We start from the raw sequence: 18,423 nt of genomic DNA, 5'->3' as shown, positions 1-18,423 counted from the left end.
TGGCTGGTACAAAACAGGCAAATATGGAAGCAACACAAGGAAAAGAACAAGTTTATATAAAGAATCTGTAGTGAAGAAAATATTTACAAGGTAATGTAGATTATGGTATCATTGTAAAATTTCAGAGTAACATTCCATTATCGCATTCAAAAATATTGTGACTGTGTTTAACCCCCAACTTCCAATAGGACAAAACTATGGTGGTGACATTTGCTAACATGTATCTGTTAAAACCTATATGACAAAGTAACCTATGCAATTGGTGTGATGGGACTAGCACCAATATCACGGATACTTGAATCAGTCACAACTGGGCCACTAACTAGCCCTGAACTAACTGTGACTTTTGTAATTAAACATCCGTTGAGCACTCATGTGCAAGCAACTGTTAGGGGATATGAAGAAGAAAAAATCCTAAAAAGTACTGGTGGAGCCACGCCTCCTTCCCAAGCATGCTGTTGGAGGCAGCAAGGTCCCGTGCTGGGGTCCAGACGCCCGGCGCCGGGAGACGGTGAGAAGGCAGGCGGGACGTGGTACTCATAATGCCCTGGACCGGTGGTTCGCTCTCACTTGGCCTGGTTCAATGACCCGGCCCATCACACCCCCAGCAAGCACATTCCCCGCAGGCTCTCTGCGCACCTGCAAAAAGGGCTACAGCTCGCTCACCGGATCGTGTGAGGACCAGCACTTCCTGGCACCCATTACACTTGCCCAAATGCCGAATTAGTGACACCTCGGTCCCTGCCCGGAGTTGAGCTGAGCCATACGACGCATAAGACCCACGTGCCCGGCAGCGATGGGAGGAAGGAGTGATGGACACCCGGCCAACAGGCGTCCAAATGCCTGGAACACTGGAAAGTGCGGCCCAACCGGACCCATCATCCTGCACGGAGCCGCAGAGCAGAGCCCCCGGCCCTGCGTGGTCACGTCTACCGCGGGCGGCTCCATCCAGCCCCTCCACCGGTCCCCGCACCCTCACCCCCGGCCCGCGTCCGGCCCCCCTCTCCGCGCCACCGCCGCCCGTCAGGACACACCCAGCGCTCTGCCAGGCGGGGCGCACCCTGGGCGACATCATCGATGCGCTCGGCGCTCTCCCGAGTCGGCCCCGGGAGTGGGCGTGACCGTTGCCTCAGGTGGTGTAACAGGCGCCTGGGAGGGCCAATGGCGTGTCGGCATAGCTCCACCCCTTTCTTCCGATTGGCCAGTTCCGGAAAGCCGCGGCCGTGGCCTCGGGAGGCCAGCCACAGCGGCGCTCACTGGGTCGCGGTGCAGTTAGTCTCCTGCTCTCCGCCTCTCTCCGCTCCTGCCGGGTCCGCTGCCGCCGCTGCCGCCATGGCTCAGTGAGTGACGGGCCTCGGGCGGCCGGGAAACTGTCCGAGAGTCGGCCCGGTGGGCGGAGCCGCCCCCGACGTCGCCTCGGCACCGGGGGTCGCCTGAGCCCGGCCTCGTGGCGCCCAGAGCCCAGGCCTCCGGGGTCTCAGCGCCTCCGGCTTGGGCCCCAGAGCTCCCCGAGCCAGCCCCGCAGCCTGCCTTTCCCTCGGACCCAGCCCTCTGCTCCCTGCAATGGCGCAGGCGCCGGGAGGATCCCCGTTGCCGGAAAAGGGGGCGGTGGATGGCAGGCATGGCCGAGGGGAACCCGGGCCCGACCCCGCGGGGAGGGAGGGGGCTGGACGGCCCGCGTTTCTGCCTGCCGGGCTGCTCCCTCCGTGGGCGGCGGGGCCCGGGGACGGTCATTGCAGACGGACTGGGGCTCACAGGCTGCGAATACCCGCCTACGTGCCCGTGTAGTTGAGCTCAGGGGACTCGAGGCCCCGCAGCGCTCGAGTGGGCGTGGTCTCTGGTTCCGAGGCCGGTTGCGGGCCTGGGTTCCCAAGTGCGAAAGGGAGTTGGGGGGACAGAGCAGCTGGGAGCCCTGGGTCCCCGAGTTGGAAGGGATTGAGCGGAGCTGACACATTTTCCTCCTTCCTCTCTGGTCTTGCAGAGCTGATATTGCACTGATTGGACTGGCCGTCATGGGCCAGAACTTAATTCTGAACATGAACGACCACGGCTTTGTGGTAAGTCACAGGGGACACGCGCTCCTCTCACAGGTTCTGGGTGTGCGTTAGCCTGAGTGCTGGTGACCTGCCGATGGCAGACTCCCATGTCAACCGGTGCATATTTCTCTTTATGTTCATTCGCGCTGTGGCTGCTGGTGACCGTTTTGCGAGGGAAGAAGCACCGCTTTACACGGGGGTGTGGGGGGGCCAGTTCCGCAAGTCCCCGAGGAAGAAGAGTCCTGCTAAATCAGTGGTTCTCAACCTTCCTAATGCCACGACCCTTTAATACAGTTCCTCATGTTGTGGTGACCCCCAACCATAAAATTATTTTCGTTGCTCCTTCATAACTGTAATGTTGCTACTGTTATGAATCGTCATGTAAATATCTGATATGCAGGATGTATTTTCATTGTTACAAATTGAACATAATTAAAGCATAGTGATTAATCACAAAAGCAATATGTAATTATATATTCAGTATGTGTTTTCCGATGGTCTTAGGCGACCCCTGTGAAAGGGTCGTTCGACCCCCAAAGGGGTCGCTACCCACAGATTGAGAACTGCTGTGCTAAATGTATCGGTCAGCTCTGGAAGGTTTGCAACCTGAATGATCCTGTCGGGATCTGAAGGAGGAGAAATCTTGCTGGGTGTGTAGAGCTCTAACTTTGTCACCTCAGCAGGGCCGGGAAAGGGAGAAGTTCAGGTGCAAATATGAACCGGACTCAGACGAAAGGATCATCAGTGACAAAAGCTGTCGGTCTGAAACCAGCTGGTTCTTAGATTTGCATTCTAACCAGCTAGACTAGACTCTGGCCTGAGATGCCCATGAGTAGTTGACGTTTACCGGCTGTGGCAAAAGTCGGTCCACAGCTGTGAGTACCCGAAACACAGAGCGTGCTCTTGTATGATTATTTTGTTGAAAACACAGAGCGTGCCTGGTATTATTATTTTGTTGATGAGTGTATTACTCTCCAGAGGAAGAACTGTAAACCTACTTTTGCCACACCCGTATTCATTTCATCCACTGAGATTGAACTTTACGCTGATCAGTCAGCACTTGGGCGGGGAAAAGCAAAGGGGGTCCCACCTCCCCAAAACCTGGGGCTGGATAGAAATTTCGTTGCCACTCGGTCCCCGATCTGAATGCAGGTCTTGCATGCCCTCGGTCTCCTGATCGGCTTCTTGCCCTCGCAGGTCTGTGCGTTTAACAGGACGGTCTCCAAAGTGGATGATTTCCTGGCCAATGAGGCGAAGGGAACCAAGGTGATTGGTGCGCACTCCCTGGAGGAGATGGTCTCCAGGCTGAAGAAGCCTCGGCGGATCGTGCTGCTGGTGAAGGCTGGCCGAGCGGTTGATGATTTCATTGAGAAATTGGTGAGGCCGGCTCTGTTCCCAGCTGCTGCGAGTGTGACAGAAGTTTCCTCACTCTTTCCTTTAGCTGTTTCACTTTTTACTTAAGAGGTTCCCCGCCCCCACCCCCCCTCCTTTCAGGTTCTGAATACGAACTGCTCAGTTCTGACAAAAAATTGCTTAAATGTCTCCGTGTTGGCTAACTGGATTGGCACTGTGTAAGTAGCAACATATCCTCAGGTGGTAATGATTCCTTACATGTAAAATTCTGAGGACAAGAGACAGTGGATACAAATTAATTAACAAGAGTAGAAATAATACAGCCATGTGCCACTTAACGAAGGGGGTACGTTCTGAGAAATGCGCTCTTGGGCAATTTCATCGTTGTGCAAACATCACAGAGTGCACTACACAGACTGAGGTGGTTAGTCTGCCACACACCAGGCTGTGTGATCTGGCCTAGTGCTCCCAGGCGTCCAGTCTGTGTAGCACAAACTGCACGAAACAACACGAGATCAAATCAGGCACAGGAGACAGGAGTGTCTGAGGCTGCTGCTGTAACACAGCATTCTCTTTACAGGAGACTTTTTTGATAAGTAGAGTCTATTATAAAATAATGATAGTGTGGTACAGCAAGTATACAAACCAGTGACATAGTCATTTATTATCAAGTGTATACTGTACACATAATTGTATGTGCTATACTTTTATACGACTGGCAGCACAAATCTGTTTACACCAGCATCGGCACAAGCGAGTGACGAGTTGTGCTATGATGTCAGGACGGCTACGACATCAGGTGACAGGAGTTTTTCCCTCTCTCATAACCTTACGGGGCCACCATAGTGTATGTGGCCCGTCGTTGACTGAAGCGGTGTTATGCAGTGCGTGACTGTGGAGATCGCACGGGGCTCTGTCTTTGATATTCAGAAAAACTTCGTTTTGATTGTGTATTAGGGATGTTCAGTGCTGTTCGCTAATAAGCCTGAGTGTCCACATTTAGAAAGAGATTTTAGTTTCTCAGTGTTTCTCTGAAGCAGCAATTCTCAAGTGGTTGTCTGATTTACTGTGAGTGACGAGAGACCCCCTGGGGGTCCTGGGAACTGCACGTTGGGTGCTTATTTGTGTAGCAAACAACTTGTTGGCTTCAGGAAGTACATCTTTTTTGGAGGAAAACAAACATGCATCTGACCGATGGCCGTGCTGGGGCAGGTGGGTGGTGCCTCGTGCTGAGTCCCCCGGAGGTGGCCTTGGCTATGACTCTGGTCCCTGGTCCTCCGCCCAGGTGGTGGGTGTCAGATTTGCCTGGTTCCTTCACACAGTGTGGTCAGATGCCTCCTGGGGGCTTTCCTCCACCCGCCCCCAGGGCTGGGGTAGTGGGCGTTCCTGTGGGTGGTCATCACAGTCTGCCTCAGGCCGGCTGGTTGTCTGTCTGTTCTTTCCCCAACGTGTTCCCCCGAAGGACTGATGGAAGGACTGACGGCCTCGGCCTCACTGGGAGCCTGTGGCGGAGAAGCTGCCGATGGGTCACCAGCAGCTCTTGCTCGAAGCACTGTCACTGAGCTGTTTCTGGGATGCCCCGGCCCTTCCTTCAGCCCTCCCTGGGGAAAGAGCACCCTGTATTACTGGGGGTTTCCTCTCCCACAGTAAACAGAGACACCCTCATTGCCAGTACCCTGCCAGCACCTGCTTTCCCCTAGAGAAGCTCCCGGATGAAGGGAAACTGGTGGAAGTGTTTATTCAGATACTGAAACCAGTTCTGCAGTAACAGCCTGTGGAAACCAAGGGGATTCTGGCTGGTTTGCTAGCCCTCAGCTTTTTTTCTTCTCTCAATATATTTTTATTGATTTCAGAGAGGAAGGGAAAGGGAGAGAGAGTTAGAAACATCAGTGATGAAGGAGAATAATCAATTGGCTGCCTCCTGCAAGCCCCCTACTGGGGATCGAGCCCGCAACCTGGCGTGTGCCCTTGGCTTGAATCGAACCTCGGACCCTTCAATGCGCAGGCTGACGCTCTATCCACTGAGCCAGACCGGCTAGGCTAGCCCTCAGCTTTTAAACGGGCTCTAGCCACAGGGGCATTGTTGAGAGTTAAGTATCATGCTTTCAGGCCGGGGTATTTGGGATAAGTCCTGGTTTGTTTTAACTGGCTAAGGGGCTGCCCTGTTACTTTTGTCTTTCCTGTCTTTGGTCCACCTAATACTGGTGCCTGGTTGCAGGTCCCGCTGTTGGACACCGGTGACATCATCGTTGATGGGGGCAACTCTGAATACAGGGACACCACAGTAAGTATTCAGTCCCGCCTCCCCCAGGCTTGGAGGGCCTTCTGGGAAAGGTGTTAGCCCTGCACCTGAGGGCGGCTGTCCCCCGGGGTGCCGGCTCTGGTGCGTCATCAGCCTGTTTCTGCTCAGACGTGCTTGATGGAAGAGGCTCTCATTGGCCACACGTGTAACTCGAATGACTGCTGCTTAGATGCCGCAGGCGAGGGCTTATGGTTGGCATCCCCTCCTCGCCCTCCTGCGCGTGACCCATCAGCACGTAGCGAGGTCAAGGACCAGTGCGGATGCTCTCATGCTGGGGAAGTCAAGTCCCGCCCAGCCTCAGTGCAGGGCAGCAGCTGGTCCCGCTTGCACTAAACCAGCGCTGACTGGCCTGGTCCTCCCAGGGCTCTCCCAGGAGCGGAAGAGTGTGTGGGGCTTAGTCACTCCCTGCGGGGAGAGGGCAGCTATCCACCTTCCTTGGGTTTTCTTTTGACTCCCAAACCGAGGGGATCGCATTTCTCCACTGATGGGTGATGCTCGGATCTGGGGGTCACTTCATGTCAAATGTTGGGTCTCCTTACTTGTCGCCCTCCGCTCCTCCATTGGGAGCATCTTACTCTAAGGAAGCGTAAAGAAGTTATTTTTCTCTCACGTAGAGACGATGTCAAAACCTCAAGGCCAAGGGGATCTTGTTTGTGGGGAGCGGCGTTAGTGGCGGAGAGGACGGCGCCCGGTACGGCCCATCGCTCATGCCCGGGGGGAACAAAGCCGCCTGGTGAGTACCAAGCGCGCCCCCGCGTTCAGCACCGGGGGGCCTGGACTTGGAGAATGTGGAGCCCTGAGCCCTTCCGTGGTGACTGCGTTGGCGCTAGGAGATGCGGCAAATATCTCGTGTATACATGCTGTTGCCTTGACAAAACATAGTGCATATTCCTCCTCTGCCCCTTTTTCCTGTTATTCCCGCCAAGACTGATCATGAAGTTCTAAGTAGACTTAAAGGGCCAGAGGCTTTAAGGAAGCCGCTCAGCGGATGTCCTGTGCACTGTGTGGATTTAGGGTCTGATCTGCCTCCTTAACTGATGGGCGCTCCTAAAATAACTTGATTTAATAATAGTGAGGGATGGAAAAATCTGACGGGGCCTCTCTTTTCCCTGGGAATGGAGTGGGAGTGTTTTATTTGACTTGGAAAAAACAAGGTTTTCACTGTTCGCTGTGCTGGGTCTGAGCGGTAGGGGCGGCCACGAAGGGGAGGTCTCGGGACGGAAGAGAAGGGGTGAAGACGGGTGGGGGTGGCGAGCAGGAGAGCAAAGCCAGATGAAAAGATGCGGATAACCGACTCTGCTTGCCGTGGACCAGGAGCCCCCTCCCAAGGCTGCAGAAACAACGCCAGACAGAGGCCTGGGCAGGAGAGGGAAGGGGAGGAAGGGCCCCTCCGAGGGCGCTGTGGAGGGAATGTTCTTTCCCGAATGAGCTGCCGTCCAATATTCCAGAACTACATCAGGCATTAAAGGTGAAGGCTTTGCCCTAACCGGTTTGGCTCAGTGGATGGAGCGTCGGCCTGCGGACTCAAGGGTCCCAGGTTTGATTCCGGTCAGGGGCATGTACCTTGGTTGCGGGCATATCCCCAGTAGGGAGTGTGCAGGAGGCAGCTGATCGATGTTTCTCTCACATTGATGTTTCTGACTCTCTGTCCCTCTCCCTTCCTCTCTGTAAAAATTCAATAAAATATATTAAAAAAAAAAAAAAAAAAAAAGGTGAAGGCTTTATGGGGAAGATTGTTCTTGAAGTTGCCTCTCGGGTCAGTAAGTCTGAGGTCTCCCTGTGTGAAATCTAGAAGCGGAGGCCTTCCTGCTTCTCAGAAGCTTGAAAGCCCTTCCCGGGGCCCAGTGGCCGTCAGGGTGCAGACAGTACAGCACGCAGGACGCGGGGACAGCAGAGGCTCCGGCGCAGGCTCACTCGCTGGCGGGGGCAGAGGGGCGCTTTGACCTCCAACGGTGAGCGTTCAGTGAGGCCTAAGGTCCAGGGTGTAGCCGCCTTAGCCCCCTGAGCGTTAACGTCCCAGCCCTGTCAGAGTTTGTCTTTACCAAGCCCTTTGTTGGCCACTGGTGAGGAGAACGGGAAGGAAATGCGTCAGGAGAGGTGATGTCCTGGGGGCGGTGGGAGGCGTGAGGAGCCGCCGCTTTCCCTGGGACGAAGGGTGACTGTGGCTCTTGGAATCACCGGGGTCCCTGTGCCCCTGACTAGTACAGGGTCTCCAGGAAGCCCGTGTGGCTGCGGGGAGCCACGGCGCCCCTGACAGTGCGACAGAGGTTTCCGCCCAGCTCTGCCCATGCTGCCGCCCTGCCAGTCTGCAGCCTCCCACTGGTTTACCTTGAGCCTGGCACTTGGTTACTTTTTCGTGGGCTTCCACCGCCCATTAGAGAGAGGGTTGGGGTGGGGCATCCTCGAGTATTTAATCTGGGCCTCAGCCCCTCTCCCAACAGCTGACCTGTGTGGTTTCTTTCCACAGGCCCCACATCAAGACCATCTTCCAGAGCATCGCTGCGAAAGTAGGAACCGGAGAGCCCTGCTGTGACTGGGCAAGTGCGGGGCTCCTTCCACGCCCGTCGGCAGCGTGGGCGCCGGCAGGACCAAGTGCGCGGGCCGCCTGGGTCCCAGCAGTTGGCTCTGGCGTAAAGCTCTCAGTCCTGAAGTCGCTAGCACAGCCGATGCCCGAAAGGCATGTCTGTTGCACGTGTCCTCGTATCTGACGGGCTGCTCATAACCTTGAGGTTGATATTACAAGCAGCCCTCCCCGAGTCACTAAGAGACGGGTTCCTTAAAAAGGAACAGGAAGAATGGGGTGAAGTAAGATGTTTAGCCGTGTTTCGTCATGGCTGAGGAAGGGGTGTCAACATCAGAAGTGGGGAGTGCCTGCCCCGGTGGGTGTTCTGTGCCTGAGCAGTGGCCGGCCTTTTGCCCTGAGTGTGGAGGCGGCTGGGCGCACTCACACTCCCCTCCTCCCTGTACTTTGTGTGGCTGCTGAAGTGAATTCTGTCCACGCGGATGAGGAAACACTAGGCTGGAGACCGCGGTGGTAGCCCTGGCTCTCCGTGAACTCCCTGGGCGGCGCTGGGCGAGTCACGGTCCCTCCCAGGGCTCCCGCTTCCTCACCTGGGAAACACGCGTTGGCTTGGATGGTCTCAAGGTCTCTCTAGCTCCTCATCCCGTTCGTTTTATATCAGGACTTGTGTGAGCAATTTTATTATATTAGATTTTTTTATTTAGAAAATGTTTTTATTGATTTTTAGAGAGAAGAAGGGAGAGGGATAGAGAGAGAGAGAAACATCCATGAGAAAGAAACATCATCAATTGGCTGCCTCCTACACACACACCCCCCGCCCCCACCCCACCCCACTGAGGATTGAGCCCTCTACCCGGGCATGTGCCTTGACCGGGAATTGAACCGGTGACCACTTGGTTCCTAGGCCGACACTCAACCACTGAGCCCGCTGGCCCGGCATAGATTAATTGTATGTGCAGTAAAAGGTAGAAGCGGAACAAGGTCTGAGGCCTGTGAGGAAGGAGGGAAGTCTTACTCCTGGGCTGGCCGTGCCGGTGACTTTAGCTACAGCACGAAACTGGTCCTGATAGTGTAGCCAGTGCTCATTGAGTTTAACCATATTCCACTTACGGGTTGGAGAGGCCAGGGCTGCGATTAGGAGTGTGGACTAATTTTCTCATTAGTATGAAGGATTGGGAAGGGAGCTTTCATTCCTGACAACAGAGCGAGTACTTACAATACAAGTACAGTGACAATAATGCATTGTAGACACAGAAAATCGGGAACCAAAAAACAGGAGATGCCCTTACGGATCTTGATTCCGTCGGGTGCCGTTCCATGGCTTTACGGCTCAGTCTCAGGGTGTTAGGAAGCGGGTGTGCACACAGAGAGCAGGGACTCCCCTTCATTTTTGAAGTTACAGGAAGGATGAGGTGAAGCAAGGTGTTACTAGCCATGTCGCTTCATGGCCACAGACAGTGTCAAAATCAGAGGGGGTAGGTCAGCAGTGGGGGCAGACAGAGAAAGTCGTCCCAGCAGAGACTGCTGGTCATCCAGGCGTCTGGTCCCCGCCCGGCGTGGCAATGGGTGCGTGTGACGAGTCCAGCGCCATTCAGTGTTTGGCCTTGTCTCTCCCTTCGTCTGGTTCCTTGCCCACTAAGCAGGGCCCAGGTAACGGGGCTTCCCAAGTAGCTTGTCTGTAGGGACAGAGTGATGATGGGACTGACGCTTGTGACCACTGTGACCCATGGTCTGAAGTTCTCATCATAAATTCCTATACTGTGTTGTGATGTTACACCTCTTCCCAGCTTTGTTATAAAGTCAGTATCTTGTCAACTGTGAGACCCCGGCAAGAGCACATTTCTGTGCTTGCAGGGTTGAGGGCCAGACCTGCGATCTAAAGTCGTTTTCACCTCTCAGCCATTAGGAACAACTACAGCGCATGCATGTATTTCTTAAAAGTATGTGATTCCACTGGCCAAGTTGTAGCCTCCAGTTGTTAGAAGAGTGGTCACCTCAGAGAAAGGAAGACTTTTACTGGGAGCTTTTAATAACAATGAAAAAGAACAGACATACAGGCTTAAGAGCTATAGGTGCTTTCAGTGAATTTGGGGATTTTGAAAACTCTTTAGAGCAGTGGTTCTCAACCTTCTGGCCCTTTAAATACAGTTCCTCATGTTGTGACCCAACCATAAAATTATTTTCGTTGCTACTTCATAACTGTAATGTTGCTACTATTATGAATCGTAATGTAAATATCTGATATGCAGGATGGTCTTAGGCGACCCCTGTGAAAGGGTCGTTCAACCCCCAAAGGGGTCGTGACCCACAGGTTGAGAACCGCTGCTTTAGAGGCATGAATTTGGAGTTAGTTTAAATTAGCATTGGACTGGATTGAACCTTGCATTGAGTCATTACATATTGATTCTTATTATAAAACTAGAGGCCCGGTGCACAAGATGCGTGCACTGGGGGGGTGGTTCCTCAGCCCGGCCTGCGCCCTTGCAGTCCAGGAGCCCTCAGGGGATGTCCAACTGACAGCTTAGCAGTGCTCCCCCTGCAGGAGCGCACTGACCACCAGGGGGCAGCTCCTGCGTTGAACATCTGCCCCCTGGTGGTCAGTGCTCATCATAGCGACCAGCCGTTCCCCCGTTTGGTCGCTTTGCACATTGGCCTTTTATTATATAGGATAGGATACTATAAATATTGCTCACACTTGTTGCTTTCTGTGAGGGGAGAGAGTCTTGCTGAAGAGTTTGATGGGCTTTTCTGGTGTGTCCTCTGCCTTCTGACCGCCTTGGTGCTTGGCCCCAACAGGTGGGAGACGAGGGAGCCGGGCACTTTGTGAAGATGGTGCACAATGGGATCGAGTATGGGGACATGCAGCTGATCTGCGAGGCCTACCACCTGATGAAGGACGTCCTGGGCATGGAGCACAGCGAGATGGCACAGGTGAGTGCACCCGCTACTGCAGGGGCAGGACAGCCTTCCTCATTCCTCCTCTGCCAGGCATCCTGGCAGCTGGACTCGGCCTAATTTAAGGGAAGCCCTCAATTGTGGGCTATGAAATAAGATGGCTACTCCCTGAGCCAGAAGCTCCCGCCACAGCCACCCAGCCTGAGTGTCGGGCTCTGCCGTTTCATGCACGTCTTGCTGAGGCTCCCGCTGTCCCAGGTGGGAGGTACATCCTTTTCGAATCTTTAAATTTGTGTCACCCCCGCTTACCATGTTTCACCGACTTGCCCTTATTATTTTTTCCAAAACAACGTCACTCAGTTTTCGTAGAAACAGTGCTTTTTTCCCCGTGCTCACATTTAGCTGGTTTACGTAATAGTTAGCGTATTCCTTCAGCATGTGCATCGAGTGCTTACTGCGTGCTGGGCGCTCTTCTGGGTGGTGGGGATGTAATAGTGAAAGAACCCACACGAGCTCTGGCCTCGTGGAGCTGGCAGACGGGCAGCTGTGGTTAAACATAGATAGTAAGCTAGTTCCTGATGCAGTTGTGAAGGAGAGGTAGGCCTAGAGCCGGCAGCCAAGGAGGGCTTCTGAGGAGGCGACAGGTACAGACGCCTGAGCGAGGTGAGGGAGCCCTCGATCTGAGGGGAGGCAGGGTGACCAGAAAGGCGGCATCACGGGTCAGCGTCCGCCTCGGCTGGTGGGAGCGCAGTGTTCAGCTGCACCAGCCACGCAGGAGCCAGTGAGCCTGGGGTGAGCAGGTTGTGGGCCTCAGTCAACACTGACCGAGGGGAAGACGGGAGGCTAATCTCTTCTCTCACGTCTTGCACGTAGGCGTTCGAGGAGTGGAATAAGACAGAGCTAGACTCGTTCCTGATTGAAATCACAGCCAATATTCTCAAGTTCCAAGACAGCGACGGCGCTCACCTGCTGCCCAAGATCAGGGACAGTGCGGGGCAGAAGGGCACGGGGAAGTGGACTGCCGTCTCAGCCCTGGAGTACGGCGTGCCCGTCACCCTCATCGGTACGTGCGCCTTGGATTGGACCCCTCGTCTCGCATGGTGGGAACGTGATGGCCCTGGGGACGGGGTGTCAGCATGCCTGGCATGTTAGTGGAAGGCTAATCTGGATCGGGCAATCAGGGGAGGCTTCTGAGGTGGCAGGTACAGACACCTGGCAGACAGTTCCCTCCCTGCTCGCCTCCTTCCTCTTGATTTCCTGACTTTTCCCACTTGGTTTACCATGAACTGTGGTGGTAAGACCCACGGTTGAGGGACGCAGGTCGCTTAGTCCCGCTCTGTATAGAAGGAAGAGGAGCCCTAACCAGTTTGGCTCAGTGGATAGAGCGTCGGTCCATGGACTTAAGGTCCCGGGGTTCGATTCTGGTCAAGGGCATGTACCTTGGTTGCAAGCTTGATCCCCCAGTAGGGTGTGTGCAGGAGGCAGCTGAATGATGTTTCTCTCTCATCGATGTTTCTAACTCTCTGGCCCTCTCCCTTCCTCTCTGTAAAAACAATAAAATGTATTAAAGAAAGAAGAAGAAGAAGGAAGAGGAAGTTGGTTGCTTTTTAGCTTATCTGAGTGACACCAGAGGCAGGGACCAGGGGGGCAGTAGCTGGGAGCAGTTGATTGATTGCTGACTCAAATGTAAGAGACAGTTTCAGAAGGAAACCTCACCAGTCGAAGGCAGGCCGGGGCCCATCCCTGAGTGGGTGCCGCTGTCTGCGGAGCTAATGGGGGCGCCGGTCCTCCAGCCAGCCCTGGGCTCCTTGAAGGGTTTCGCCACACTCACCTCCTTGCGCCAGTTCCTCAAAGCTTCCGCCCACAAGTGCCAGGTCATCGTGGGCACTGCAGGGGCAGAGCGTGGACAGACACCTTCCTCTCACTGTGTATAAGTTGTCAGTTGAGCAAGTTGTTTTTATCAGGGATGATGTTGGAAGCTTCTAAATGTCTTCATACTAAAATATTATGTTGAAATGTTTCTCATGCCAATGAAGTAACATTGTGAAACTTTCATAGTTACCATGGATACACTGAACACTGAACTATAGGCACGCCTCGTTTTATTGTGCTTCAGATGTTGGGTTTTTTTAATCCTCATCTGAGGATGTGTTCATTGATCTTAGAGAGAAAGGAAGGGAGAGAGAGAGAGACATCCATTGGTTGCTGCTCTGTATGCACCCTAACCAGGGATCGACTCCACAGCCCAGGTATGTGCCCTGAGCGAGAATCGAACCCACAACCTTTTCGTGCATGGGACAACACTGCAAACAACTGCAACACCAGCCAGGGCAGATGTTGCATTTTTTACAAATGGACGGCAAGACCCTCCACCAGCAAAAAGATGACGCCTCGCTTGATTGCAGTGCTCACCGTATCTCGGTGGTCTGGCGTCTCTGAGGTCTGCCTGTGCAGGAATTAGAAAACGAAGTTTTTTGAAGGGTGAGTCTGTAAGTGTTACTTCTCAAAGTCGTGGTTTCAGATTGATGCTAGTTAGTACTTCAACATAAATTGAGTCTTTGGTGAGCATTTAAAAATTAAAGTCCTTGCCCCAACCGGCGTGGCTCAGTGGTAGAGCATCGACTATGAACCAGGAGATCACAGTTCGATTCCTGGTCAGGGTACATGCCTGAGTTGCGGACTTGATCCCCAGTGTCAGGTGTGCATGAGGCAGCCGATCAATGATTCTCTCTCATCACTGATACTTCTTTTTCTCCCTCTCCCTTCCTCTCTCTGAAATCAATAAGAACATATATATATTTTTAAATAAAAGTCCTTGCAATTGAAATTGAAATTTTACTCATGGACCAATCCTCAGTAATTCTGAATAATAATGGTTTTACCTCTTTTTTTTTTTTTTTTTCCTGAAAACTCCCCTTTGAATTTCATGCTGATCTTCGTGGTTGAATACCTGTATTTAAAATGTTGGAAGATTCACTTGGAGGTTTTAATGAAATTAACTGTTTAGAGCTTTTTATAAAAGTTCTTTCTGGTCCGGGTGAAATTGTGGCCTAAAGTTGAGACTTTCAGCTCTTTGTACAGTTGAAACTCTTGCTCCACTCTGTGTCCTTGTGTCCCCTGGGTTGGGTGCGGACTTGGTAATATGTTGTCCCCTCCCCCACGCAGGAGAAGCAGTCTTTGCCCGATGCTTATCCTCGCTGAAGGACGAGCGGATTCAGGCCAGCAAACAGCTGAAGGGTCCTCAGAAGACCCAGTTCAACGGGGATAAGACGTCGTTCCTGGAGGACATTCGAAAGGTGGGCCTGTCCCTGGCAGTGGCCATTGTTTGTCCCTTGGGGGGCGGGGGGAAGAAGGGGAGAACTTACTGAGGCCACGGGGTGGAGGTGGACTCAGTCCAGCTGGTCCCAGGACCTGCCCCACTCTGGGTAAGGCCAGCAGGCACCGGCGGCCGCTTTGCTAATTGCAGCTCTAATCTTCGTGTCGTCCTTCAGGCCCTCTATGCGTCCAAGATCATCTCTTACGCTCAAGGCTTTATGCTGCTGAGACAGGCGGCCACTGAATTTGGCTGGACCCTCAACTATGGCAGCATTGCCCTGATGTGGAGGGGGGGCTGCATCATCAGAAGGTCCGTGGGGGCGGGACATGGGCTGCCGGGCGGAGAAGGGAGGCCTGGCTATGAACGGGGTCCGTGAAGCTGGTGCACTTTGTCCCCTCGGGGGCACTGGCCACAAGACCAGTTTAGATGGTTACGTCACTTTTTCCTGGACAGCAGTTCTAACTGGAATGTCCACACGATGCCTTTTCTTATATGTGTTTTTATTGATTTCAGAGAGGAAGGGAGAGGGAGAGAGAGTTAGAAACATCAATGATGAGAGAGAATCATGGATCGACTGCCTCCTGTACACCCCCTACTGGGGATCAAGCCCACAACTCAGGCATGTGCCCCAATCAGAAATCAAACCGTGACCTCCTGGTTCATAGGTTGACACTCAACCACTGAGCCACACTGGCTGGGCTACACTACGTTTTTAAAATAGTTCTGTGAGCACCGTCCTGCCCTCTAGCCTTGCCTCCTGGGACTTAGCTCTGTACTCTCATGGAGCTCACAGCTGGCTTTCCGGCTGAGACATGGCACTTTGCACCCCTCTAGGGTGTGTGTCGGTCTCCAACTTCCCTCCCCTGCCCTCTAGCCTTGCCTCCTGGGACTTAGCTCTGTATTCTCATGGAGCTCACAGCTGGCTTTCCGACTGAGAAATGGCACTTTGCACCCCTCTAGGGTGTGTGTCGGCCTCCAACTTCCCTCCCCTGCCCTCCGCCAGGCACTTGCCTGCTGCAGTTCAGACTCGGACCTCGATGACAGTTCCTCCTTCTGCCTGCAGGCTTGGCATTAGGATTTCAGGTCATCGTAAATTGAAAGTGATTTTCTTCACTCAGAGAATATCAGGATAATGGGATTATCTGTTTGTTCTCTGAAATTTGCGGAATCAGACACTTACTAGTAAGGGGAAAAAGGAGGAAAAAAAAATCATTGACTTCATCTCTCGGTTATTTCAGCGTATTCCTGGGAAAGATAAAAGACGCGTTTGACCGAAACCCAGAACTCCAGAACCTGCTGCTGGACGACTTCTTTAAGTCAGCCGTCGAAAGCTGCCAGGTGGGCACCCAGGGCGGTGGCGTGGGCATTCCGTTCGGTGGGCTTTGCTCTGGGGCATTGATGAAAATCGTCATTTTGGCTGGAGCCCTTACCTGTCCGTGGGCGTTGTGTCTCTCGCGCAGGACTCCTGGCGGCGGGCGATCAGCACGGGGGTGCAGGTGGGCATCCCCATGCCCTGCTTCACCACTGCCCTCTCCTTCTATGACGGATACAGACACGACATGCTGCCAGCCAACCTGATCCAGGTGAGCGCTGGGAGGTGGGAGCCCTCACCGGGCGGTGCCTGCGGGGCGGGCGCCTGCGTGCGATCCTGACCAACCTCTTCTCGTTTTCCAGGCCCAGCGGGACTACTTTGGGGCTCACACCTACGAGCTCTTAGCCAGCCCAGGAAAGTTCATCCACACGAACTGGACAGGCCACGGCGGCAACGTGTCGTCCTCTTCGTACAACGCCTAGTCCGTCCCGTACCCACCGCACTCCATAGTCAGGGACATTCCATTTGCCACCCAGCACTGCTTCCACGGTCTGTGCCCTGCGCTCCGCTCAGATCTGTCAAAATAAAGTACCGTACGAGGCTCCTGAAAAGCCCGCCCGCTTCCTGTGGATAGTTCTGTGGGAACAGCCCTGCCCCTGCCCTTGCCTCCTGGACTGACGGGACAGGGGGAGCAGCCCCTTGACGCCGTCACTGTCCACAGGTCCCGTGGATTCGGGAGGCCCTGCGTCTGCCCCGACAGGTCACAGAGAAGGGAAGGGCCTTGTGGGATCTGCTGGGACCTTTGTGTCATGCAGCCGAGTGCCGCTTTCCGCCCCTAATAAAGCTCGTCTTCCTCCAGACGTAGTGCCTGACATACCTGCCCCCATCGCGGAAAGGTCTGCGGCCGCTGCCTGACATTCGAATCCAGTTTGTTTCCTTCTAACTTTGTTTCCTCTTTGTTTTAAGAAAAGACTCCAGAATAATACAAGAACCATCCAAGGTAGGATAACGATTAACTTGGGAGAAGGACGAGGAGGCAGTAGGGAGTGGGGTACAGGGGACTTGAATGGATTGTTTTTTCCTAAGTTGGGCAGTGGCGATATGGATGTTCATTGTAACATTTCTTACGCCTTAATGGCGGATATCTCACGATAAACATTTTGGAGGATTACATAGAAATGATGTGCTCAGCTTGGTCTGGTTCATGCTCTTTCCCAGGCCTGAGTCTGTTTGGTTCTTCGTGGGCCCATGGGTCTGGTGTGGGGTTTTTAGCATCCTACGCCGGCCCCTAGAATCAGGCCTGTCCCTTCATCTCGTCAGAAGATAGCTTACTGGTGGACCCTGTGGATGGCCTGGTTCCCACGTGGTGGTTTTTCTCAGCAGCTAAACTCCGGGAGGCTAGAGGCTTCCCTGGGTGCGTTAGAGCCCAAGGAAGGCCTGAGACTAGAGCAGCAGCGTCCATGCTTTAACAGCTGGTGTCTGATCTGACCTCCGATCTCTCAGAAAGATGCGGGGGGCAGGGAGCAGACCTGGGAGACAGTCCTTCCTTATCATTAAACGATCAGCTGTTGTAAATACATTTTTTAAAATTGATTTTAGAGAGGAAGGGAGAGAGAGAGAAACATCAATGCTAAGAGAGAATCATTGATTGGCTTCCTCCCACATGGGAGGAGCCCATGGGATCGAGCCCGCAACCTGGGTATATGCCCTGACCAGGCATTGCAGCGTGAGCTCAGCCAGGCAGGTCTTACACATGCTTAGAGGCAGATGTGGAGCTGTCTTTTTAGGAGGGATAGAGACTTTCAGGATGTACACACAGTCACACACTGCATAACAGCGACGTCTAGGTGGATGACAGACAGCATATACGTCAGTGGTACACCACACAGCCCAGGTGCGTGGGGGGCTGTACCATCTACAGCCCAGGTGCGTGGGGGGCTGTACATCTACAGCCCAAGTGCGTGGGGGGCTGTACCATCTACAGCCCAGGTGCGTGGGGGGCTGTACCATCTACAGCCCAGGTGCGTGGGGGGCTGTACCATCTACAGCCCAGGTGCGTGGGGGGCTGTACCATCCACAGCCCAGGTGCGTGTGGGGCTGTACCATCTACAGCCCAGGTGCATGGGGGGCTGTATATCTACAGCCCAAGTGCGTGGGGGGCTGTACCATCTACAGCCCAGGTGCGTGTGGGGCTGTACCATCTACAGCCCAGGTGCGTGGGGGGCTGTACATCTACAGCCCAGGTGCGTGGGGGGCTGTACCATCTACAGCCCAGGTGCTTGTGAGGCTGTACCATCTACAGCCCAGGTGCGTGGGGGGCCGTACATCTACAGCCCAGGTGTGTGGGGGGCTGTACCATCTACAGCCCAGGTGCGTGGGGGGCTGTACCATCTACAGCCCAGGTGCGTGGGGGGCTGTACCATCTACAGCCCAGGTGCGTGGGGGGCTGTACCATCTACAGCCCAGGTGCGTGGGGGGCTGTACCATCCACAGCCCAGGTGCGTGTGGGGCTGTACCATCTACAGCCCAGGTGCATGGGGGGCTGTATATCTACAGCCCAAGTGCGTGGGGGGCTGTACCATCTACAGCCCAGGTGCGTGTGGGGCTGTACCATCTACAGCCCAGGTGCGTGGGGGGCTGTACATCTACAGCCCAGGTGCGTGGGGGGCTGTACCATCTACAGCCCAG

At 54.1% G+C, this 18,423-nt stretch overlaps 1 protein-coding gene across 2 annotated transcripts; it reads left to right on the top strand.

The window, feature by feature from the left end:
- Positions 1 to 1,246: 1,246 nt before the first annotated feature.
- Positions 1,247 to 16,593, top strand: PGD (phosphogluconate dehydrogenase). 2 transcript variants are annotated; one of them, XR_013995679.1, is made up of 13 exons: positions 1,247 to 1,340; positions 1,982 to 2,057; positions 3,234 to 3,413; positions 5,608 to 5,673; positions 6,306 to 6,424; positions 8,159 to 8,228; positions 11,009 to 11,143; positions 11,981 to 12,170; positions 14,273 to 14,403; positions 14,599 to 15,258; positions 15,384 to 15,761; positions 15,884 to 16,006; positions 16,098 to 16,593. XR_013995679.1 is itself a non-coding variant. In XM_081086656.1 (13 exons), exons 1-13 carry the CDS (start codon positions 1,333 to 1,335, stop codon positions 16,215 to 16,217), a joined length of 1,452 nt encoding a protein of 483 aa, XP_080942782.1. In that variant the 5' UTR covers positions 1,249 to 1,332; the 3' UTR covers positions 16,218 to 16,593. The 2 variants fall into 2 exon arrangements, 1 of the variants encoding a protein (XP_080942782.1); XM_081086656.1 differs by having other exon boundaries at positions 1,249 to 1,340; positions 14,599 to 14,732; positions 15,662 to 15,761.
- The last annotated feature ends 1,830 nt before the right edge of the window (positions 16,594 to 18,423 follow it).

The sequence above is a fragment of the Myotis nattereri genome (genome assembly GCF_964212035.1).
Source record: "Myotis nattereri genome assembly, chromosome: 3".
NCBI classification, from domain to species: Eukaryota; Metazoa; Chordata; class Mammalia; order Chiroptera; family Vespertilionidae; genus Myotis; species Myotis nattereri.
The sequence above is the reverse complement of the archived record's forward strand: the minus strand, read 5'-3'. Positions and strand labels throughout refer to the sequence as shown.